Here is a 24,866-nt window from a genome sequence, read left to right as displayed (position 1 = left end):
AAATAATATATACATACACACACCATTCCTATTTGAAAGTCCCAAATATTTTAAGGATTTAACCCAGCTACAAAGTAACGATGCCTTCTCCTGCCTTACAATATTTATTGATTTGCTGGGATCCACAGATTTTTCCCGCTATGAAGTTAGTGAAGTTTCAGAGTACAACCAAGGCATCCTAATCTTCCATAGCTGTGCAAACCTTCTTACTAATTACTTTCCCACTCCCTGCAAAAAGAGTCAAGACATCAGGATTGCTATAAAAAAAAATCTTGATTTTTTTTACCAAATATATATATATATATATAAACTGAATATATTATACATCCATATAAAAGAACAAAAATTGAGAACCGTTCCGGTAAATTATATATATAAAAAATTAAAACATTAAAAAAACATTTCATGTCTGTCTCTGAGATGACTCAAACGTGACTTTGGTCCCCCTGCCATTCAGGAGGAACCGAGCACAGCCCCCCACAGAGGGCAAGGAAGGCAGACGCTGCTCATAAACCAGCATCTTGGAATGCAGTAGAATTATCTTTGGCCCAACCACCAATCTCTTCCATTATCTGGTAGTCAGGGAAGAGGAAACAAAAGATGAGGGAGTTTGATTTGTGCGCGCAGTAGATGAATCCTGAGCAAAATCCTGGAAAGTTGGAGATATCCTCTTATATACAGTAAACTGAAATAATATAAAGTATAAAGAAGGACACAATTGCTACGTAGCTAATAATTCAGTACCTTTGGAAAGAGAGGTGAAAAAAGACAAAATGTCCTCTAGGTAAAGCAACAGTACCTCTACAACTTGTATAAAAGTTTTTTTTAGAAAAGTTTCCCTTTTAGACCCATAAAAAGACACACATACAAAGACTTATGAAAGTAATCACTACGGCTGCTCCACCTTCCCGGAATCTGGAACCTGGGGACTCAATATTATCTCCTTTTCGCTTTCCCTCCACAGAAATAAGATTGGAGCATATTCTCATTCCCCCGACTTTTCAAGTCAGGATACTTCCAAACATCAGGCTTATTTATGTGCATTTATGTACATGCTTTCGATTCCCTCCGTTTCTTCTTGTCACTTGGGCAGTTGTCCAGTGCTTCAGAGACCTGGAAATAAGAGGAAAAGGATTTTAGTCTCTCACTCCGATCTCTGAAGAATAGATCGCACACACACACACCCCTCTTCATTATCTCTTGGGGGTTCCCAGCTTTCCTGGGGATATATGATTCTGCCTTCTCACACCACATACACGGCTGAAATTTATCCATGCATGTTTTTTTTTCCTATGCCAGATTTTACATCTCTGTCCTAGCAAATGATATATTTGAACCCATGGAAAGGACGAAACAGCTGGCAATTCAAAACTCATGGAGAAATTATGAGAAGTTGTATTGTCATTAGACTCTTCAATGAGGGGCCCTTGGTGCTCTCTGAGTTTGGCTTTTGCCTTACAGATGTGTTATCACCCAAAGTAGGTAACATGTAGTGCAGGGGTGTCCAAACCTGGCAACTTTAAGACTTGTGGACTTCAACTCCCAGAATTCCCCAGCCAGCAGAGCTCTGCTGGCTGGGGAATTCTGGGAGTTGAAGTCCACAAGTCTTAAAGTTGCCAAGTTTGGACACCCCTGATGTAGTGAAACGTCTGAAAGGCAACAATCAAGGTTAGAGAGCACCGAGGATCCCTCATTTCAGCCCCGAGTGACAAATCTTCCACTTTATCGGTAGTCTTTAATAAAATTATTTGGGGAAAAAGGGAGAAATTCTGAGAAGTGTACAGATTACTGATGCGATTTTTAAAACAATGACTAAAACCACCCCTCAGTTTGCCCTTCCCTCATGCCACTCATCATCTTGAAAAGAGCCACTTAATGAGAAAAACTGTTCATTGTCCCAGGCATATTGCAAAGAGAGCTTAGAGCAGGGGTGTCAAACTCGATTTCATTGAGGGCTGTTTGATCTTGGGGGGTTGTTTGATCTTGGGTTGTTTGATCTTGGGGGGCTGGGTGAGCATGGCCAGCGCGACGTCACTTGTGGTGGCCTGAGTACTCCGCCATTGAAAATGGGTTCCTAAGCTGTTTTCAGCTGCAAGGGCCTCCTGCAACCCTCGGCCAGCGAAAACAGAGCTTGGGAGGGCTGGCAGAAGCACCTCAGGCTGGCCCTTTACTGTTTCCAGGGTGGCCCGTGGGCCAGTTCTAAGCACCCAGTGGGCCAAATCTGGCCCCCGGGCCTTGAGTTTGACACACCTGGCTTAGAGCAAGGATCCCATTCCAGGCCGTATCAGGATTTTGTATGCGCTTAGGGAGGTGGGGGAGGGGCCTAGTTATTGCTGCCGACTGTGTGGGTGGGGCTGGGGTAGGCCAGGGCTACACAGGCCAGGCCCTCGCCATCTCCAGGACAGCTCCACGGGATAATTCTGGGCCTATCACGGTCCGAATCCACAGGAAAATTCTGGGCCTATCACAGGCCATGTGTTTGACACCACTGGCTTAGAGGCATGCTTGGTTCAGAGAACGGCTCTAACAGTTAACAGCCCCAAGAAACCAACCAGTCACCCCAATTACTTTTTAAGCACAATCAAATTCAGACTCAGAATAAGGGCTCCTGCCAAGATAGCCCATTTTTGCCCATCACTGATTGACTTTTTCTAACACACTGTCGCTGACCTCCAAACAAAACCTTGTTCCCCGTCCACACTTACCACTAGGTCGTTCACAAGCTGCCCCTTCCTTCTCATGGGCCAAGTTGAAGCGATTCTGTTCTGCAGCCAGTCCATTAGATTCGGGGCTGCTGCTTCGCAAAGGGCTGGCGATACCCTCCGGCTGCATTTGGAAAGCCATTTCTAAATGCTCCTGGGCTACCCTCAGATGCTTACGTAGTCGCTCCAATTCGTGGCTGGGGAGTCTTGATGCCACCGGGTAACGCTCGGCAGCCATGCTCCCTCCCCTGTAACCCAATTTCTCCTTGGTCAATTGGCCCTTGGAGGGATGTTTCTTCAGAGAGTGGTAGGTTGGAGGTGCAGAGGGATCCTTCTGGGCGTACTGGGGCTTTGGGGGTGGAGCATCGTCCTTAAGGCCACGGAGTGCATCCCGGATCCCCCCGCAGCCCAGGTGGAAGAGCTCACAGATACTGAGAAGCAGGCAGAGCCCACTCACAGCATACATGATGAGGAGGAAGATGGTTTTCTCAGTGGGGCGAGAGACAAAGCAATCCACGGTGTGAGGGCAGGGGCTGCTTTTGCATATATATGAGGGGTTAACCTCAAACTGGTAGAGCATATATTGCCCCATCAGAAAGCCCACCTCAAAGGCCGAACGAGCCAGCAGCTGCAGCACATACGCTGTCATCAAACCATCCTTTTTGATGCGCCGGCGGCCATCGTGTTTCTGGCTCTCAGGCTCCTTCACCTCCTTCTCAGGCTCAATCTCCTCAAAGATCATGGGGTCCTCCTCCCCATTGTCCTCTGCCTCCTCATAATCACGGGCAGCCCCATGTCGCACCACAGGTGCCCGTCTTTTTCGAGGAGGTTGGCGTGAAAGCCGGTGCAGCGCAAAGCCCAGGTACATCACCGAGGGTGTAGCTATCATAATGATCTGGAAAATCCAAAAACGGACATGCGAAAGGGGAGCAAAGGAATCATAGCAGACATTTTCACAGCCTGGCTGCTGTGTATTGCAGACAAACTTGCTCTGTTCATCGTAGTAGATGGACTCGCCACCGACAGCAGTCAAGACAATGCGGAAGACAATCAACACTGTCAGCCACACCTTTCCCACAAAAGTTGAATGCTGATTGATCTCCTCAAGGAGGCGAGTCAAGAAGCTCCAGCTCATTTTGGCTCAGCGTAGTCCTGCAGCCAAGATACACAATAGGCAAAAGGTTAAGCTGAGAGAAATTTGTCAGATTATCCCACTCTAGAAGTCAGGGAAAAGGTCCCCTCCTCACCCATCTCCAACCACCCCTGAAAACAAAGAGCACTAGGAAAACCGAAATAACAAAATGTTGAGATAAGAAAATAAAAGGAAAACAGTAAAGGACACAAACAGAGCAATCCTGGAATGATAGCAATAGGGAGAGCCAGCCTTATGACCTGTATAGGACAAATATGTTATTTCCCCCTTCTTTTCCTTTCATCTCTCAACGCCCACAATAATAAGAATTAACTGCAGAAATGTCAGAGTTGATGAATCTCAGAGAAATGCTAGGGGTGATGTCAGCAGAGAAAGGGGCTTAGGGATCTTTGATCTATGACCTTCTTTGACAAAACACAATTCCAGAGGACTTTATTTTAATCCCTAACAGGGATGAAACAACAGCACTTTTCTAATGTTGCATGACAGAAATCCCCAGGAACACATGTGCCATCCTACCCCAAAGGTGCCTTTGTCAGCAGCACTTTCTACCACACGCATGGCCCCATCTATAACATCTGGAGGGAAATAAATACATGGCCTTTGCTACTACTTTAAAACTTCCTTCCTCTCTTTTAACAAAACTACGTAACATCAGGGTCATGTCATCCAAAACTGTACTTGTTTGTTTATATATTATTGAAGGCAATAACTTCAAGGTTTTTTTCCCAAATGCTATTAAGAAAACTTTCCCAGAAAATTCAACAGTTTTAGATTCTGAACTTTTCCTCTGAATCCTCATGGGCTTCAGAACATGAACTAAAATACTTGCTCTCTTGTTTCTTGATTTCAAGTGCGCATTTTTCAAAGGCAAATCAGTTGCATTCAAATGCTACAGTGGGCTTCCCAAACCTTTTCTTTAGAATTGATTTTTTTTAATAGGTAACATTTCAGGAGACCACCAACTACAAGACCTCAGTGGAACCACTTGATGTGAGATTTTTAACAAGAGCCACTGAATTCATTGAAATTCACATCCAGGAAAAATAAACAGTAAACAACTTCCAATATTGGAAGAAAATTCCAATAGACTAGCATGGACTAATTTTAGTACAGGACTAATTTTATTTATAAATAAGTGTACAGAGAGATTATATATTAGCTAAAAAAATCTTAAAACTTCCCCTTAGAAACGAAGAATTTAATCAATATCTATCCAAACACAACTTCTACTTAGAAGATGAGGAAATTCTCAGATTTGAAAATGGATTTTCCCCAATCTTCCCAGTACCTTTCTCCAGACTTTCAGAAACCCATGAAGCCAAATGACATCAAGCTTAGTTTCATTTCCTTAAAAAATTTAACCTCACCTTTTGAAAATCTCTCTAATGCTGTTGCAATTGAACACCACACAATCTCCACAGCAATTGAATACATTACTTTTTAAATATGTACTACCAGTATCATGCATATGAACACACACTTTACACTTTACACTTTACATAAAAACACATGGGGCAAAAGAGACAAAAAGAGATGCAAAATTGGCCCTGGATTCTTATCAGTTTAACATATGTTGGCTACCATACATTGTTTAAAAGGTGGCAATTTATCACCCCCAGAATAGACTAAGAAAGCAACTGTTCTTTCCCTCCCTCTCACAGTTCATAGATTCAGCTCAAAGCAAATTGCATGTCAGATGAAGTGTCAGAAAAGTCTTCTATCACTACTGGCAGCTTCAAGGAGTCCAACTTGGGTTGGGATATGGCACCTAGGAGGAGAAGGCACCTCTCTTCAAGTCCTCATCTAAGCTTCCTCTCCCAAATTAATCTCTCTAAAGCAGGGCTGTCAAACTCACGGCCCTGGAGCGGGATGCATCACATGCTGGCCACGCCCACGCCCAGTTTAGTGAAGGGGGGAAAAGTCACGATACGTCACGTGATGGCGCCATGATGACACGAGTTTGACACCCTTGTTCTAAAGCAGTGGTTCTCAACCTTCCCAATGCCGTGACCCTTTAATACAGTTCCTCGTGTTGTGGTGACCCCCCCCAACCATAAAATTATTTTCGTTGCTACTTCATAACTGTAATTTTGCTAGTTATGAATCATAATGTAAATATTTGATATGCAGGATGTATTTTCACTATTACAGATTGAACATAATTAAAGCATAGTGATTAATCACAAAACAATATGTAATTATATATTGTGAAATATTTATTTCTAATTACAAATAAATGAAATTTTGTCTTGAAGCATGATGTAGCATTGGTAACAGTCTTAATATAACAACAGTAAACTACATTGCTACATTTTGCAACAACATGCGCAATGTGAAATAGCAGAGCATTGTTCAGCGCATCCAACTCGTTGCACAAAATGTTTAGGTTTAGGTTTAGGTTTTATTAAATTTATAGACCGCCCCCTCTCCCCGTAGGGACTCGGGGCGGTGTACAGACCGTTCGTATATAAAACAACAAAACATAACATAAAACATCAGACAGGACAACGCAAACATACCGTCTGTATATACAACCCAAACTAATTAAATAATTAAAAACAATTCTAAAACCAATTTAAAACCCCAAAATTTAAAATTTAAAAAGCCATCCAGGAAGGTCAGTAGTGGCTGTTCCCTGTAAATACAATTACAGTTACAATTAGGCCAGGCCGGCTAATCGAAACAGGTGGGTCTTGAGTTTCTTGCGGAAGGAGCGGAGGTCCAAGGTGTAGTGAAACTCACTTAACGACGCTCTTGCTTAGCAACCAAAATTTTGGGCTCAATTGTGGTCTTAAGTTCTCTTTCTTTTTCTTTCATCTCTCTCTTCCACTTTTTCTTTTCTTTCTTTCTTTCTTTCTTTCTTTCTCTTTCTCTCTCTTTCTGCCTGTCTCTCTGTGTGTGGCTCTTTGTCTCTCTCTCTCCCTCCCTCCCTATCTCTATCTGTCATTCCCTCTCTGTCTGTCTGTCTGTCTCTCTGTATCACTCTGTCTCTCTCTCTCCTCCCTCCCCACCTCTGTCACTGTGTCTGTGTGTCTGTGTGTGTGTGTTTCTCACTCACTCTGTGTGTGTCTCTCTCTCTGTCACTGTTTGTATGTGTGTCTGTCTCTCACTCACTCAATCACTCTGTGTGTGTGTGTGTGTGTGTGTGTCTCTCTGTCTCTCTCTGTCTGTCTCTCCCTTCCTCCCTCCCCCTCTCTGTCTCTCTCGGTGTGTCTGTCTGTCTCTCTCTGATTCCCTTCCTCCCTGTCTCTCTCTCTCACTCACTCACTCACACACACAGACATACATACTGTGGTCACCTTATTGAGTGTTCCAATCACATTTGAAACACTCAACAACTGGCCTGCATTTATGATTTTTTGCAGCATTCTGCAGTCATAGGACCAAAATATATGGTTAAAAGTACCTGGCAGCATTTTTCCCTGGGGGGCTCCGCAGAACACCTCAAGACCGATGCCATCAAATCTCCCCTCTTCGGGGACAGATCCTCTTCAGAAGGACGAGGCCCCACTGGTCCCCCTCCCGTTCTTCATCTTCCAGCCGCAGCCCCACACCATAGAAAACATAGGCACGTGCATGCCCCGCGCAATTACAGCCCGGAGCAGGACGAAAGCCCCTCTCCCAACTGGCCCTCCCTCGGAGGGTTTTGGAGGGCAGCTTCTGCGGAAGCCCGGGCAAGTGAGAACAAGTTCCCGCTGTTAATGAAGACTCCGAGGCTGTAATTGTGCGGGGGGGGGGAGGTGTGCACGCCTATGTTTTCCACAGTGTGGAGCCTCGCCGAGGCTCTGCGTGGCCGGCGATGACTCTGGAGCCCATCTGGGAAGACGAGGAACGTGAGGGGAACCCTGCCACCGGCAGATGGGCTCCGGAGTCATCACCGGCCGCCCAGAGCCTTGGTGCGGCTCCACGCTGTGGAAAACATAGGCGCACGCGCACACCCCATACAATTACAGCCTCAGAGACTTTGTAACGGTGGGAACTTATTCTCACTCACCCAAGCTTCTGCAGAAGCTTCCCCCGAAGCCTTCCGAGGGAGGAAGGGCCAGTTGGGAGAGGGGCTTTCATCCTGCTCTGGGCTGTAATTGTGCGGGGCATGCGCATGCCTATGTTTTTCATGGCGTGGGGCCACGGCTGGAAGGCGAGGAACGCAAAGGGGACCAGCTGGGCTTGTCCCGAAGAGGCCAGATATGGTGGCATCGGTCTTGGGATGTTCCGCGGCGCCCCCCCAGGGAAAAACGCCATGGGGGATGACTTTTAACCAGGCGGCAGTCAGAGAGAAGAGGGCAGTGTGAGCCTGTGTCTTAGGCGACCGCTGTAAAAGGGTTGTTTGACCCCCAAAGGAGTCACGACCCACAGGTTGAGAACCACTGTTCTAAAGGAAAAAAACAGAATTCAGGTGTCTATAAATTTCCTTGCAGCTGGATTCACTGTAAATTTCAATCCTTCCTTCTCTAGATAATTGTAATGCTTCTTCCCAACAATGCTTTTTTGCAAATAAGAAAAAGTGTAATTCCAGCACATGGACACCATCTCCCTAAAAACGCTTATGTAGACATCACAACACTTCATACATACGGCTGAAGAGATGTGAAGCAAGTCAACCAAGCTGGACAGAAGCAATCAATTGCAAGGGTGAATTTTAATAGACTTTTCTTTTTCCTGTTCCTTCACTGTCATTTAGCCCTAAAATCCATGAATGAGGTTTGGCAAAAGCTCCTGACAGTCAGTATGTCTTAGCTGTTGGATGGATGCCACATCCTGGTAGATTGGGATGGGCATGACGCTCCATTGGTCATGCACAATGAATGTGTCCTGAAGTAAGGGAGGTACCCATAAAAGGATGCCACATAGTAGAAACTGTAATCCTAGGGCATAGTTCTGTTCTTCATTAATGCCTGCTTGCCCAGGTCAAAGATAGCAAGCTCCCTAATGCTCTGTTTATTGCTTTCACCACTTTAATCCACCTTAATATAATTGAGAATCAAACACAAAGCAGTGAAGCCAAGTTTCCAGATGGGACTAGAGACCTGATCAAGAAGCAAATCAAAACCCTTGGCTTTGCCAATCACAAGAAGGTCTAGAATAGATCATCTCAGTTCCACTTGTAACTTCCTCCCCCCTCCCCCAAAGAAATCTCTTTTCAATCAACTGTTATATGAAGTCACTGCAAGAGACATCTGAGTTGTAGAAAGTTAGCACCCACACCTCTCCTAGAAGAATGAAATCTTCTAGAAATATTAAAAAGGCAGAATATTATATTTCCCTGGATGAGAAAAGGAGAAAATGTGTTTTTAAAGAGCAGCTCCCTACCCCCAGGAGATATTAGGTGCACATTAAGACTGGGCCAGCCTATCTACAAGACAATTAGAACTTCAGGTCCAGGGTGATGGGATTAAGACAAGACCCTCAGGACATAATAGGATTACCTCTCTACCAATCTAGCAACAGGGCTCACTGCATTATATCACCCAGCAAGGTTCAACCAAACTTAGCTGAGACAACCTAAAAAGTTAGCTATGACCCCTGCCTAGCTCCCTGGGAGTCTGACAACCAATAAAATAAATTTCTTGCACAGCAACAGGAAGCTCAAGGGCAAGGCCCAAGAGAGGGTATAAATACCTTTCTCTCTCCACTCCATGTGTTCAGCTGCACCAGGACTTCAAACCCATGTCATCCTGTTCATCAATAAACCATCTTTCCAATCAGCCTCCATGTGTCCAGTGTCTTTCTCCCCACTTGGAACTGAACCCAGATGGATATTTCTTCCAACAGAGTCATCTACTTGCCAACATGGTGACTGGACCTTATGATTGGATGACTGGAGTAGTTTAAGTGCCTGAGAAGGCAAGGCTTTTCACTGCATTAAGCATGAAAGCTCCAACTATGTAATTTATTTTACCTTACTACAGGACAAAAGCCCATTGGCTGTCAGTTCTGTATAAGCCCTTCATACATTTTAGTAGGTATGATCTTCTACTCTATCGATCTAAAACAGTCAAATGTAATCATTTAATCCCTGTTGCATTTAATTTGCAATCAGGGCAGTTGGATGATAAAGAGTGTCATCTGGAAGTAATGAAACAGAAGCAATGGCAAATGCTTTCATTCTGCCCTCTCCTTAATAACATGAAAATTTGCTTAGGTCTACCCACCCTCTCCAGATGATGCTCAAGGACACAATCAGTGCAAGACTTAAAATAGTATTTTGCTTTGATTTTGTATTTGCATTTTTTTTTCTTATCCTTGAAATGAGAAAAGATCCTTAGTGGTAAAAGAAAGGGACTATTTCTAAATTGTTCATGTTAACAAACAATATATTGGAGAAACATTTTGCTAATGTTACAGTGACAATCCCCAGAGTGTGACCAATTAACTTAATTCAGTGGGTTTAGGAGTAGCACACACAGGGCTGTTTAATCAATGTCATATTTGGAGGTACCTATGCCTGTAGAATGAATTGTTATCAATTGTTCAGAAAACAAATCTCTGAATTCATAGAAACTCACTTTATTATAGGATTTGGATTCCCCTAATACTTGATTTTTTAAAATAATAAATGAATAACACATGATGAGTAACACATGAAACATCAGTCTTTCCTATTTTCAAACTAAGATGACTGTTCTACCCTGAATCAATCAGTTTATCACCATTACTATATGATTAAATCCATCTGACTAATCCAACAGGGATATTATCACTTATTTATCTAATCAGCACTAAAGAGCAAAAGAAATGTCTGCCAGAAAATAAGTATAGTAGACTGAAAATAAATTAAAGCACACACAAGGTAATTCAAATGCGAGGGAGAGAGAGCACAGTGTCCAAGTGGGGGGGGGGGAGTGAAAGATGAGAAGGACTAACTGAGGCAGGTGAGCAGTATTATCTTACACTCAGATTTTAAATATCTCCTTTAAAGAGAAAGGATATCCTCCCTCACTTCATAACTCATCCTTTATACGCACCTACTGATAACCAAAACATTCAAAATGCACTGGTTATCAAGATGTGTGCAGCTACAAAACACTCAAAAGCAAGTAGGCATTTGTGTTTACCTATTTAACACTTAATGTTTAATTCTAAAGAAAGCAGGAAATTGATTTGAATCTATTGCTAAAAACCAGCAAAAATGACTTTAGCACCAAGCACCCTCTTTCCTTAAGTGACACATCTGATGAAATGGAGAAAGTTTGCAGATAGCAAACAGTAGAATTTGTGTCTATGAATTGGCTGTTTTATTTCCAAGCCACAAGATTGTAAATCTGATTAAATACCTCACTCCCATCTCTGGATGGTAAAACTTGTAGTAAATAAAACATAGGAGATCCTGGGAGTCCATGTGTCTCCCACCCCCATGCTAGTGGAAACTCCACTTAAACATTTCTATGCAAGGAATATTTTGTGCTCAACTATGCCCAGAAAAGAAAATAATGTAATATGAGAAGGTACCTTCACTGTGAATAGCTGTTTCAGAGCATTCAAAACTCAATTACTTCAAGTTTAACAAATGCACTTTGTACAGGCCGAGCATTATTTTCTTTAAACACACAATGAAAGCACTCAGGAGCTACTTAGCTTCCAAGTGAACTGATCTTAGGCAGTTTTGCAATTAGTTCCTACTCCTTGTGGCTAAGAAGAATGAATAGTATGCAGGATCTGAAGATCCAAGGAGTCTTTAAAAAAACCTATCATACAAAGTGAATGGAGTCCAACCTCTAAGCTTTCTACCTTAAAATGAATACAAGGCTTCATTTACTGTCTACAATTATAAGGCACATCAATAATTGCAGTTTACAATCTGAAATAAGTTCATAACTCTAGCCATTCAAATAAATCTTTTAAGTCCACAAAAATTATCATATTTCCTGTTAGTCTCAATCTTTCAGGCATGTATGGAAATGACATAAGGATGGCCCTAAAGAAAAGGTCAGGAATGTGGAAGATAAAGATTTTTTCTTGTAGCTGCTTTAACAATTTACAACTCCGTATCACCAGAGTGGAAAAATTTGTCTCCTCTCCCCTTCATTCTTTCAGGAAGCAACAGCGTTGGGTTTTTAAAAATGATGCAACATCAGCAAGATCTCCAGGAAATTTCTTTATCCACCAAACCACAGTTTTGCTACCTGGACAAAAGTAATTTAGATCATTCTGATAAACCTTGTTTACTTGATCAGATAATAGCATTCGCAAATACCAATTACACAGTCAGTTTAACGCCTCTAGAAATACTAATTTGTGCAACTTTCCAAAATCAGGTGGTCTCCATGAACCTTCTCCTTCAGTATTTACAGTTCTTAGCCAGCATTGGGGGGCACTTTTCGGCAGAACTCAAGAAATCTAAATAATAATACTGTAGTATAAAAGTTCAAGAGGAAGGGGTGGGGGTGGGGGGAAGCTGCCCAGGATAAAACATGGTCAATATTCGCCATGTGGCCGGAGGCAAGAAACAACATCAGAGAACCGACTTTCTTAGCCAATATACCTTCATCAGAGGTACAAAATCCCACGTGGGTATAATCTAAAGAGTTGGTCATTATACCCAACTCTTTTCATCCTTAATTATCATACATAATTTAAAGTATTGACTGCCAACGGGGCACTTCCTATCAAAATGGGGTAAATATATACTTCATAATACATGAAACACTTAACTGCTTCGAAGCCCCAGGTATATCACCCTGCCTCCTCTCTCATTAAGCCTTTAAAAAAAATCTCGTTCCAAAGTGATTTTGTTTCCCACTGATTAAAAATAAGCTTGGTTTAATAATGCTTTATAGGAAATTAGGGACAAGGGGAGGAGGGTACCAGGATCCTGAACAAAATAGGAGGAGGGTCGCTTAATGGGCAGCCCAAAATCAGGATCTGGGTAGAGGAACGGCGCTACGATCACGGCTCGAAACAATGCATTTTCCAAGAACAGCATTACTGTCTCGCACAAAGGAACCCAACCAAAGCCTTCCATGCATAACGGGAGAAACCTTTCTTGAAAGGGCAACCACCCAGAAACCGAAAAGGAGGGAAAGGCCATGAATCCGATCCTGGGGAAGGAGGGGGGGCTTCTCTAATTCCTAAGAAACCCTAAACATGACACCCACACCCCTCCCGCCAGCCTTCTATTTCTCTCCCCGGGAATTCCATATTGGAGTCACTACGCGAGTATCGGGAGTGGGCTGCTTGCAGAAGAGCCGCGTGGCTCGGGAAGACAAGACACCTCCTTACCCTCAACCCAATCCACCCCGACAGGGTCCCCACCCTCACCACCCTGGAAGCCCACTTACTGGATATCCGCCCGGCGAACCTCACAAAGACGCGCGCCCTGGTGCAATTCCTCTTCTCCCGCCCGCCCAAACAAAGGGGCTACAGACGGTCACCGCCCCCCGCCTCTTCAGCTCCGCCTCCAGGACGACCCCCGCCCCTTTTCCCTCCTCCCTCCGCCGGAGTTTCCGAAAGCGACTGATGGAGGTGAGCGGGTAAAAAGCCCGCGTGCTTTCAAGGGTGTGTTATACACGTCGACAGATATTCCCCACCCCAGTTTAAGTGCGGCTCGCCTTCTTTATCGATCTAGCGGCGCCGGAGAAGAAAACAAAACTTTTTTTTTCTTTAAGGAAAGGAGACGGTTCTTTACGGGGCGAAAGCTGAGGCGCGCTCTGGTTTTCTTGGCGGAGGGGGAAGAGGTGGGGAGGGAGAAGCAGTCGCTTTTCCTTCAACCCTCTGCAATACTTGCAACCAGTTAGGCGGCATTGCAGAACTCGAGGGGTAACCTAGTGAGTCACTCGTGCCGTCGGCCAAAGCAATAAGAATGCCGGTGCGGCCGACAGTAATCCCACGGGAGGAAATAAAAGTGATCGCGTTCCTAAGAATTGTGGAAATGACTAACAAATCTCTCGCCCTGGGAAAAGCACGTGCAAGAGAAATCCCGAAAGTGGTTTTCCAAAAGGCAATTGGAATTTCTTGGTTCCCCCCTCCCCCCTTGAAAAACTTTGCCTTTTGGAAAAGCAGCTTTGGGATAACCCTGACCTTGGATGATTGAGACTCTCCGTAGACGTGCAAGAGAAAGTTGCACCGCAGAGAGGCCCGACAGTTTACCCCCTTGTCGATTTCGGGAGGTGTAGTAATCGCGAACGCGCGGGGAGAGGTGCGCACCCGCCCGGCAACAGGGATCCTGTTTAGCTGCAGCTCCTCTGCTCATGGCGTTCCTTGTTCAGAAAGACTGGTTGAGCTAGTATAGATAGGACTCCCTAGGTCCCTTGCCGCATTAGCACAGGAGCAAAGTAACCGAAAGAGCAAACAACCAAACCTTCAGGCTTGTTAAAGGATCTGATATAACGAACCGGTCAGACCATGGATACTTTTCGAAAGCAAGAGGACTAGGAACACCAATACCTTTTCCATTCTGCAATGCAAATATTGTCAGAAACAACGGACCTACCATTGCATGGAAAAGATTCAAACCACTGGTTTGAATTAATCACGGTTAATAAATTTAACCACAGGTTCCTCAAAGGTCCCTCTCGTCTATTAGAAATTTGCAAGAGAGGTTTATTCAAATTCCTCAGATCTACTCAGATGCGTTCAAGATGGGTTCAACCTTTCTGTGGAAAGAAGCATTGGTGGAGAAGGTTGTTAGATGCTGAACTGAAAATGGGATCCTCTGGATGGAGTGTGGAAAAAGTGGGGAAGGCCTTCTCAAGTAACTGCAAGGAGTGACAAAACAGCCACAGGGTGGAGGATTGGCTGAACCTCCTAGGCCCAGGAACACTCATAGAATTCAGGATGTGTCACTCTTGCTTCTTGTGGGCTTAGAAAAAGTTACTACCCCATCCATGATCAGTCCGTGTCTATTAAACCAAGAACACTGAAATACTGTATAGACATCTTGCAAGCTTACCTGTGTTCAGATCTAATTGTTTTAAGTAGTTATCTTACTCAAAGTATGACATGCCAGACAAATCACAGAGAAACTGTGCACTGCATGTGCAAAGCCTTCCTATTATGATTCCTCATAAGCAAGTAACACTTGAGGTCCGTATTGTACAGATGTGCTACCCTCCCTGGCTACATTTTGCAAAAATGCACTATCTTTTATAAATCATGTCTCCTTTCCTCTCTTTGCAAATAAATATTTAAAATACATTTTTTGTTGGCAGAAGTATGAATTGCAACTATTATCCATCTCGCAAAATTTCAAGCTAAAGCATATTAGAGTAAACGGGAAAATGCAGAGCTTGTTCTTTTGATTCCTTTTTAACCAAATTACAAGAAGTAGATTGATGCATAATGGATCATTTTCCTTAGTCCACATACGGAACATTCCACTAATGTAGAAATCTTACCTGAAGTATGCATGGGTAAAATCAGGGGTGTCAAACTGGTGGCCCATGGGCTGTATGCGTCACATGCAGGCTATGCCCACCCTGGCTTCACAAAGGCAAAAAAGTTGTGATATGTCTTGATACATAATGCAGGGGTGGGCTGCTGGGGGTTCGCAGGGGTTCGGGAGAACCTCTAGCTAAGATTCTGTCCAGTTCAGAGAACCCCCAAATCCCACTCCCCACCCTCCCCTCCCAGGAGTTCCCACGCGGCCCATTTTGGATGAAGGTAAGTGCAGGGCGCGTGTGGAGGCTCAGGAAGGGTGAAAAGCAGGCGTATCAGAAGTTCGGGAAGGCCGGGAACGGGCCTGTTTTTGGCCTCCAGAAGGCCTCGAGCCTGGGGAGGCCGTTTTCACCCTCCCGGAGGCTCGAAAAAGACCTCTGGAGCCTGGGGAGGGCAAAAACACCCCCCCCCTATGGTGCAGGAGGCTGGCTAGGCCATGGCCATGCCCATCCAGCAACTGGGCAGAGAACCCGTTGCTAAAAATTTTGAAGCCCACCCCTGACCACGTGATGCAATCAAATTTGATACCCTTGGGTAAAATGAAACTCAAAGTTACGTTTAACAGTTACAGCAGTTGTAAACATCTGTACTGAGGTTTAAATTTTTTTAAAAGTAATATAGCACAACCACAATGTGAATGTAGAAAAAATGTTTTGAGTGTCATAGTCTATACGTGTCATATGCTGTTAGATATTGAATATTAATATATCATCAAATAGATTCCTTCTATTGTTTCTGTAAGCTTTGTTTGTGAATAATAGAATTTTACTCTTATTTCTCCACATTTGAGTTCCACTCTGAAGGAATTCTGCTCTAAAAGATGCAAGTAACAATAACAAGTCAAAGCTCATTTCCCCTGAGAATAACTGAATACCTGAAAGTTACATGCCCTTACCAAGTTAATTGCTGGATATTTTTTTTAATGAAAGTTCCTCATTTGCTAAAGTTAATTCCTCTTCTCAATCTAATTGTAAGCACTTATATTCTGCACTACGTGTTTCGATTGCCCAGGTAGTAATCCATGGTTTAAAAGGATTTATTCATAAACCAATTGGCTGAGTTTATACATCACAATGCATAAAGCCTAGTCTGTAACTCATAAGGGCTGGGCAACATATTAAATCTAAAATAACAGCACAATGCAAAACCCAGCCTTATTTAAGACCACAATCATGCTGAGTATTGTGTAAAGCCCAACTAAACAGAAATTTATTTCTTAGTGGATTTCTGTGGAGTTTGAAAGCCATAATAACTAAACATACCAAACATTCATGTGTCATTCGCAGACTATTACTGTTTTCTGTGCATTACAATCGCTACAATAGGAATCTTTTTCCCCCATTCAAAAAAAACCTTTTCTTTTAATTCTTGCAACTGCAGGTTAATTGAAGAATCCCAATATGGGCTACAAGACGCATTCACTTGCAAATTGCTTTATGACACATATGCTAACAAACAATACAAATTGTATTTCATTTCAAAGCCAATGAAACATTGGATCCTTAAACCTTCCTTTTTGTTATGGGTCAACTGTGCTCTTAAATTCTACAAGAGTGGCTAGAGCCATTTTAGGAAAAGTTGCAAAAGTATAAAGTAACATCTAAAACGTACTTAAGTGGGATTGTTGGCTATGTTCAACTACTTAGCCAGATGTTTTATTTGAATAAACCATAAATGGTGTTTATTTGCTTAACTGGTATATGTTTTCTTAAATCCCAGTTGGTAGATTTGTACTATCATTGCTATAATTTATAGCTTCAGGTTTTATGACCTAGGCCATTTCAGTTCATAATCAGAACTAATTGTGCTTCATTCAGTAAATGGTAGTTAAACTATCCGTAACTTAACATACAGTCCTAGGTCATAAAACAGTTTGTTCAGATTTGTTTTAATGTATTTCTGAATCCAACTGTTATCAGACTATATGTATATAAATAAATAAATAAATAAAGAAAGAAAGAAATAAATAAATAAATAAATAAATAAATAAATAAATAAATAAATAAAGCTAACTAATTGGGATGGTTAGTACACACACACACACACACACACACACACACACACTCATTCACTCTATAGCAGCCTAGGTGTGTTTGGATGATTCACCCAAAATGTGAGGGCCAAATCTGATGAGAGACTACTAGAAGAATATTTCTAGTACAATTTTGAGCCATTCAGAGACAGATTTAGTTGGAATGTTCTGTAAAGGGGGGGGGGGGACGACAGAAGAAAAAGAGAGTGCACAACTGATTTTCAAATTGCAGGGTGTTTTTTTTTTTTGGTAACTTATCTTGAGATAGTAAGATTCAGGTGGGACCTTCTGTTATGTAAAACCTGTGCTCTACAGTTGAGTGATAATCTTTCCCTGTTAAATGACCTTGGGGCTTTTTACTCCTTTGTCTAAGTTATTTAATTAAGTGCACTGTTGTACAGATAAAGGTAAGGATTCTTCATCTATTCTTTCCCCTCTTATCACCCAGAGAAAAGGAAATATAATTCTTCCTCAACCCCAGCTGTAAAAATGCAAACATTAGATGAGAATGCAAGAGATTTTTTTTAAAAAAATCTCTAAAACTTTGCTGTCTCCTAGTGATTATCTGGAATTTGCAGCCCAGATCAAAAAAGCATGTTCTGTATGCAGGCCAACATCCTCCCAAATAAATAACTTGTAGAAGGAATAAAGAAAATAGTTAAAATAGTAGTAAAACATTTTGCTTACTCTCAGAAGTCAGCTGAATGTTAATGCAATTCTATTAAGATTTTTAAAAATAAAGTTAACAAAGGTCTTCTTTAAGAATCTTAGGCAGCATTTAAAATGCTAATAGCTTGATAAGTAAGCTAGTTTACATTTATAGGAGGATTTCTGGGAGGAGTAATGTTTCTGGACTAATAGTTTGCCATGGCCTTGATGAGATCATGTGACATCCTAGCCATATGTTAAAAAACTTGATTTCTTAGAGTGTTTCCCCTCACCCCGAGTCTTAAAAGAAAGGGCGATGCGACTCTTGTACAGAGACACAAAAACAGATTTTCTTAGTGGAAAGTACTACAGATGTTCTCTTGATTGAATTTAAATTCTGAACTTTGTATTTTGAAATAAAAGTTTTAAGCCGGATGAGTGAATTTGTGGTAAAAGCACCAAAACAGATTTATTTAAAACTGAAGTAACTTCCATTGAGTTTATTTTGTCCATCAAATGTATATAGCTGCCATCTCACAAATGTGAGTCTGGGCGGCATACCATTTTAAAAAGCCATAAAATAAACTATTAAAAATATTCTACAATTTAAAAAACATCAATACTATTAAAAGACTACCGTGTTTTCCCGAAAATAAGACAGGGTCTAGTTTGACCCACGAAATATGGCCTTGGTCTTATCATCAGGGGGGGTGTCTTATTATTTTGGGGATGCAGGAGGCAGTAAGCATGGGACTGCATGTTCTGTCGCCCCCATCGCCTCCCCTCCCTATTCTTTGCGCCAGCCGAGCGGCTGGCCAGCACTGCTCTGATGTGTCCTGTCACCACCCTGCATCAGGTTGGGCTTCTTTGCGAGGGGGACAATCTGGGGAGTGAGAGATTTAGGAAGCCTAGGTTGGCTTGTGGCAGTTTCTCCAATGAAGCGTCTGATTCATCCCCAGGGGTAAGCGTTTTGCCTCCTCTCTGCCCCGGCTTGGAAGCTGCAGAGGAAGCCTGCCATGCCGGCGAGGCGGGGGAGAAGAGACGACAAGAGAAGCCATGTCTCACTCCACACCTCTCACTTCTCCTCCACCCCACCTGCCACCCCTCTCGCTAAAGAGACGGTGGGGAAGGGAAGCAGCCTGGATTATGTTAGCGTTGGGGTGGGGTGGGAGGAGTTGGGTTGCAAGACACGCACCCTACCCGAGACTTGCAGCTCCGTCGTGTTTCTCGCTGTTTTGTCCAGGGAAGCACCCTATAAAAAAAAATCTCACGAGTTCAACTTCCCTGGACAAAACAGTGAGGAACACGACGGAGCTGCAAGTCTCAGGTAGGACGCATGTCTTACAGCCCAACTCCTCCCACCCCACCCCAATGCTAACAGAATCCAGGCTGCTTCCCTTCCCCACCGTCTCTTTAGCGAGAGGGGTGGCAGGTGGGGTGGGGGAGAAGTGAGAGGTGTGGAGCAAGACATGGCTCCTCTTACTGTCATTTCTCTCCCTCCCCCCCACTGGGCATGGCAGTCTTCCTCTGCAGCTTCCAAGCCAGGGCAGAGAGATGACGAAGGATGAAACGTTCACGCCTGAGGATGAATCAGATGGTTCACTGGAGAAACGGACCCACGCCAGCCCAGGCTTTCTAAATCTCTTGCTCCCCAGATCGTCCGCCTTGCAAAGAAAGCCCAACCCGACGCAAATGCCACCCCCAGCCACCTCTTCATCCTGGTGAAACTACGTTTTGAAAAGATGATCTGCAAGGGGGGGGGATTTCCTGCACATTGGCAGCGGCGTCTCCTCACAGGGCTTCTCCCAATGTCCCAGGTGCAAAGCAACATCCTGTAAAGGAAGGCATGGAAATCCATACAACTGGGGATGTCGGAAGAAGCCTTGTGAGAAGACGCCGCTGTCAATGTGCAGGAAATCTCCCACCACCACCACCTTCAGATAGTCTTGTGGGCTGGCCGGAGAGGTCTTCAATGAACTTCGCTCTGTCTGTGTCTCTGCAGGCAGCAGTGTCGGCAGCATCTCCTCACAGGGCTCATTCTTCCTTCTCTCTGGCTGATTCTCAAATATTTTCAAGCAAAATACTGCCAAGAGAGGGAAGTATCTTTTCTCCCTCCCTTGCCAAACTTTGCGTGTAGGCGTAACGTTTCACAAAGCTCCTTAATCCGTGGCTGCTGTCTCCCTCGCTTTGTGTTTTTTATACACATACCGACATACCCACCCTTCCTGGGAATGCCGTTTCCCACTCCCAAGATTCCGTTTCCAAGGAAAGAAGAGCACTGGGGCTGCACTGGACTCCTGTCCTGTCCTGTCCTGCCCTGACTCCTGTCAGCCTCAACTTTGCTCCTGAAACCCCGTGGGCCACTTCTCTGCTTGAGCTCAGCCGAGGGGGTGGGTGGGCTGAGAGCAAGGGTGAGATGAAGCTGATTGCTTCCCCTTTGCCTCCTCTCCCAAAAGCAGTCTCGTGCAGCCACTTTTGCAGCAGGAGACTCAAGCCGGCCTTCCGAAGAGTTCTGTAGCAGCAGCTATCCATAATTTTTTTACCCTTATTTTGTCCCAATCCACGTGGTTCACTGGGCCACATGGGTGGGGACGAAATAATGCTTAAAAAATTGTGGATAACTGCTTCTACAATACCCTTTGGAAGGCCGGGGCAAGGCGCTTGGGGTGCATCACTTGGCCTCCGGCTGCTTTTATGGTCGTAATCGATGGCAAAAGCAGCCGCACTTCCTAGAGGCCATGGCCTGAGCAGCACCCACAAATCAGCTTGAATGGCAGCAGCAAATCAGCTTTGAATGGCAGCCGGATCGGCTCAACTGATCCAATTAAGGAGCCGGGAAGCGCTGAGGTGACCGGGGAAGGGAAGGGCTTCCTCCTGTACTTGCCACGGCACCCTTTCACTAGGGCTTATTTTCGGGGGAGGGCATATATTTACACCCACCTCAAAAACCAGGCCTGGGCTTATTAGCAGGACATGTCATATTTTTGGGGAAACACGGTAGAGAGCATATATGATGTTAAAAGCTGTGTTGCTGTCTAAGCAATTCACCATTTTCTTGAGATCCCCTTGGGTCTAGATTTCAGTCCAAGCCTCGAAACTGATAGAGAAGTGTTCTGACTCCTCACAGCTGTGAATAAACCAGAACACAGGCTTGGCTATTTGCCACTATTTAATTACTGAGATAACGAATCCTTTGGCTGAGGGCCCAGACAACTCACGTTCAATAGAGCAACCCAGATAATTCAAATGAAGCCACACAGATAGTCCAAACGAGCAGACACGGCTAGAATACACAGATAGATTTTCTTAACTACTAATTCGAATGGTTGTTTCCTGCAAATGTCCCCTCCAAACGCCTTACCTATAATCTCTCTTGGGAGGGGCCAATCCATAACCACCTGTGCTTAATCATCTTCTGTGAGTCTGCCTACGGAGTTGCTGCTTCCGTTTCTCAGCCCTTCTCAATCTAGCATCAGGGACAAACTACCTTTCATCCTCCCCACTGCTCCATGCCTCAGGCGCCTCCTGGTGGCCAACCAGCCTCTCTGGTCCCTGCTCTGAGTCTGAACCCTGCACAGGGTCCTCCACATCGTCCAGGGCAGACTCATATGGTTCCTTGCTATCCGAGTCCATCAGCAGCTCCACTGGGTGCTGCTGGGTTACAACAGAGAAGTATAGATATAACACTATTTTGCACCAACTGAAACAATACTGCAACCTGCTGATAGTACAGTAATACTGTTTTCTCACATTACCTGTATAGGTAAGGTTGTTTGCTTCTTTCAATATAAATTAATGAGAAAAATATTATAATCTCTACAATTTCACAATAGTGCATTGTCTGTACAAAATTGTATGCTCCCCAAAAGACCTAAATATGTAGTTGAAAGCAAATGTAATTTTCACTCACTTTAAGTCAGCATTTTAGCAATGACCTATTACCCAGTCAGTCTAACAAGCATGAGGAGTATAAAAATGCCATTTGCTCACTCGTTCCTCGTTTTCCATGGTTGCAACATCTTGTGTCTCACTGTTGTTCTCAGTAAAACTTGACTTTCCTTAGCTTGTTCAACAGCAGTTGTCAGCTGTTGAATCACACATAGTTGAATCAACTATTGTAGTGATTTGCTTAAAGGTGTCATCTTAACTTTCACTAATTTCAGCTCCCCGCTTAATGAGATGTTTGCATTACTCTTGGGTCTGGCAGGAATCCAGCTCAGCAGTTGGACTTCATTCTGGAAGCCCACTCAGAACTTGCTGGTTTACAAGACTGCCCCTTCCTCACAAGGAGGAGTTTCAGATAATGTGCTAAATGAGGCAAGAGGGAGTGATTTGAACTTAGCATGCCCTGTGAACGCAACCATTTATAGTTTAGCTGTCAAATGAGAGTTTGGCTTAGCACCAGTGATGGGTTGCCAATTTTTTTACTACCGGTTCGGGCCCGCTCCCGCGCGTCGGGGCAGGTGGGAGGAGCCTTCCACCACCGCTACTATTGGTTTGCCTGACCTGGGCCAAACCGGGAACAACCCACCTCTGCTTAGCACACTATGTGAATTCTTAAGGCCGTGATCCACCTCAGTTGCTCCTCAAAGCTTTAAAGAGCATCATAAGGCTTCTGGGGACTTCAAAATCAGTGATATACCAAAAAAAGATCCCAAGAAGATTTTCCTCCCAGGTTTATTGTTCTGGGGAAACGTAGAAGTATAGTATTTGTTTTTCAGTTGCTATGCAATCTTCCAAGGAAGAAATCTCTTTTTGGCAATACTCAAGTTCAGAACACTTGCTTCCTGGTAAACTTTGGCAGTCATTGCGGTCAGGTATAAAAGGCAACGCAGCCTGTGTGACTCAAGATATGTCAAGTTTATGCTGCAGACTTGAGGGAGGGGTGAGAAATCCTCCCCTCCTGACGGCTGCTTTGAGGCCAGAGGTAGGGAAACTGGCTGACTATGGGGCCTCGCCTGCTGCGGTTTGTGGAACACGAAACAAGAATGGAAAAAGTTGATCAGTCGGTTCTGACAGAAAGGGAGGAGTTGGTAGGGGGAGGCCTAATGTCCTCATCAGACACAGGAAGTGACTCCCTTGTGTGCAGTCCAAAAAAAAATTGTAAGAAAGCTTTGTTCACTTGCTCTCTTCTTCCTTGCCCTTTTTCAGCCACATACAAATACCAATCCTGTTTAAAACACAGAGGCTAGTAAAGGGTTGAAAGAGTAGAAACTATGGAACATCAACTCGAAATAGGCATCAAATAAACTCTTTTCTACGTCTGTCTCATTTGCCCCTTCCTCCCTATTCTTGTTTCTCATAATGGAGGTAAAACTAGAAATGGGCCTGATAGGCTGGAATTGGCCGTGTTGAAGCTGTTTCAGGGGCATAAATGAGGGGCAGAGGGGGGGGGCAGAGGAAGGATTCAGCATCTGTACTTCCCTTTTATCTGCTTTAAAGCAACCCCAGTCCAACCACTGCCTTTCAAGCTGTGCAGACCAAACTTTTGCCACCATTATTTTGAAATAGCATTTTGGAAGACGCTCATAGTAGGGAGCCCCCATAAAACAAAGTCTCCTCTAATGGGAATCAACTCTTCTTATAGGCTTCCAAGTACCGTACTTTTCTTGTTTCCTGTTCAACTATTAATTGGCCCTAACTTTGCTTAGTTTCTAAATCCAGACAATCCGCCAAGTGCTTCCATCTGCTATAGTCTTGCACATATTTTTTGCGCTCCAGCTCCAGGGAGTCCTGAAGTTTTTCAGTAGATGAGAGTTGGAATCTGGAAAGCCATGGATTCCATTTCTATCTCTGGCTCGGAGATTGCTGTGGCTCTTTGCCATTGTTTGGATACTCAAGTTGTTCTTTGTCTTGTATCATTGGAGGATTGGGGAAGAGAACAAGAGGAGAATGAAAGAGTCAGCACCGCAGCTGACTCTACCACATGTTTATTCCACAGCCCAAAGAAGCATAAATAAGTCGGGATTTTCAGAACTGAAAAGAGGCCTCGACTCTTCTTTGTAACTACACTATTACTAAATTTAAGTGGGCAGTTAATGGGACAGTTTTTGGTAGTTTTATTAGAAAGTAAGGAAATGGCTTAGATAATAATCAGGTTGTTCCATCTTCATTGGTTAAGCAAATCAAGACTATCTCTGAAAAGAGTTTTAACCACTAGCTTTAGTGTCTATGGAGATTCTCAATCATCCCAGTAATGGTTGGGCCAAAGGTGCTTTTTCCAAAAACCAAGAAAGACTCAGTTGCCTTTTGGGGAGGGGGAAAAATACAATTGGGACTAGCCTTAGTGCTGAGAGGTAGCAAACTCTTCCCCAGCTAATCATCCCTTACACAGAAGCAATTTGCTGTGTCCATGCCATGTCTGTATGTGAGGATTTTAATTTGTCTTCCTTGAAATTCCACTTAAAATCAGATGGGGTTTTTTTTGTCGACATTAATGGATGTGATTTTGATAAGTGAATAGACTACTTCCCGGCTTTAAAAAAATTAGTTGATTTTTATTCTCTTAAACTATGTAAGATAAATGTTGCCAAAACATCCCAAACAACAGAGACCAACTGCAGGTACTTGTTGACTTATGACCACAATTAAGCCTAAAATTTCTATTGCTAAGCAAGACAGTTGTTAAATGAGTTTTGCCCCAATTTATGACTTTTCTTTACACAGTTGTTAAGCGAATCACTGCCTTTCTTAAGCTAGTAACAGTTATGTTAAGTGAATCTGGCTTCCCCTGTTGACTTTGCTTGTCAGAACATCACAAAAGGTGACCACATAATCCTTGGACACTGCATCCCTCAGAAATACATGCCATTTGGACGTTTGGCAACTGTCCAAATTTTGAACATATGACCATGAGAATGCCGCAACGACCGTAAATAACTTTTTTCAGTGCTGTTGAACAATCACTAAACAAATGGATGTAAGTCAAGGATACGTATATATCACTTTATGGCAT

At 43.6% G+C, this 24,866-nt stretch overlaps 1 protein-coding gene across 2 annotated transcripts; it reads right to left on the bottom strand.

Moving 5' to 3' along the window:
• Positions 1-262: 262 nt before the first annotated feature.
• On the bottom strand, positions 263-14,438 carry LOC309384620 (gap junction gamma-1 protein-like). Of its 2 annotated transcripts, none has more exons than XM_081938333.1 (3): positions 14,288-14,438; positions 2,706-3,854; positions 263-1,113 (listed from the first exon to the last, which is right to left on the bottom strand). In XM_081938333.1, exons 2-3 carry the CDS (start codon positions 3,835-3,837, stop codon positions 1,106-1,108), a joined length of 1,140 nt encoding a protein of 379 aa, XP_081794459.1. In that variant the 5' UTR covers positions 3,838-3,854; positions 14,288-14,438; the 3' UTR covers positions 263-1,105. The 2 variants fall into 2 exon arrangements, with proteins under 2 accessions (XP_081794459.1, XP_081794458.1); XM_081938332.1 differs by lacking the exon at positions 14,288-14,438 and adding an exon at positions 13,137-13,496.
• Positions 14,439-24,866: the final 10,428 nt, after the last annotated feature.

Source organism: Natrix helvetica (genome assembly GCF_964273705.1).
Source record: "Natrix helvetica genome assembly, chromosome: 1".
In the NCBI taxonomy this organism is placed as follows: Eukaryota; Metazoa; Chordata; class Lepidosauria; order Squamata; family Natricidae; genus Natrix; species Natrix helvetica.
The sequence above is the reverse complement of the archived record's forward strand: the minus strand, read 5'-3'. Positions and strand labels throughout refer to the sequence as shown.

Excerpts from the sequence above, each read along its gene's own strand:
- LOC309384620 (XM_081938333.1), bottom strand. The coding sequence starts at position 3,837 with ATGAGCTGGAGCTTCTTGACTCGCCTCCTTGAGGAGATCAATCAGCAT.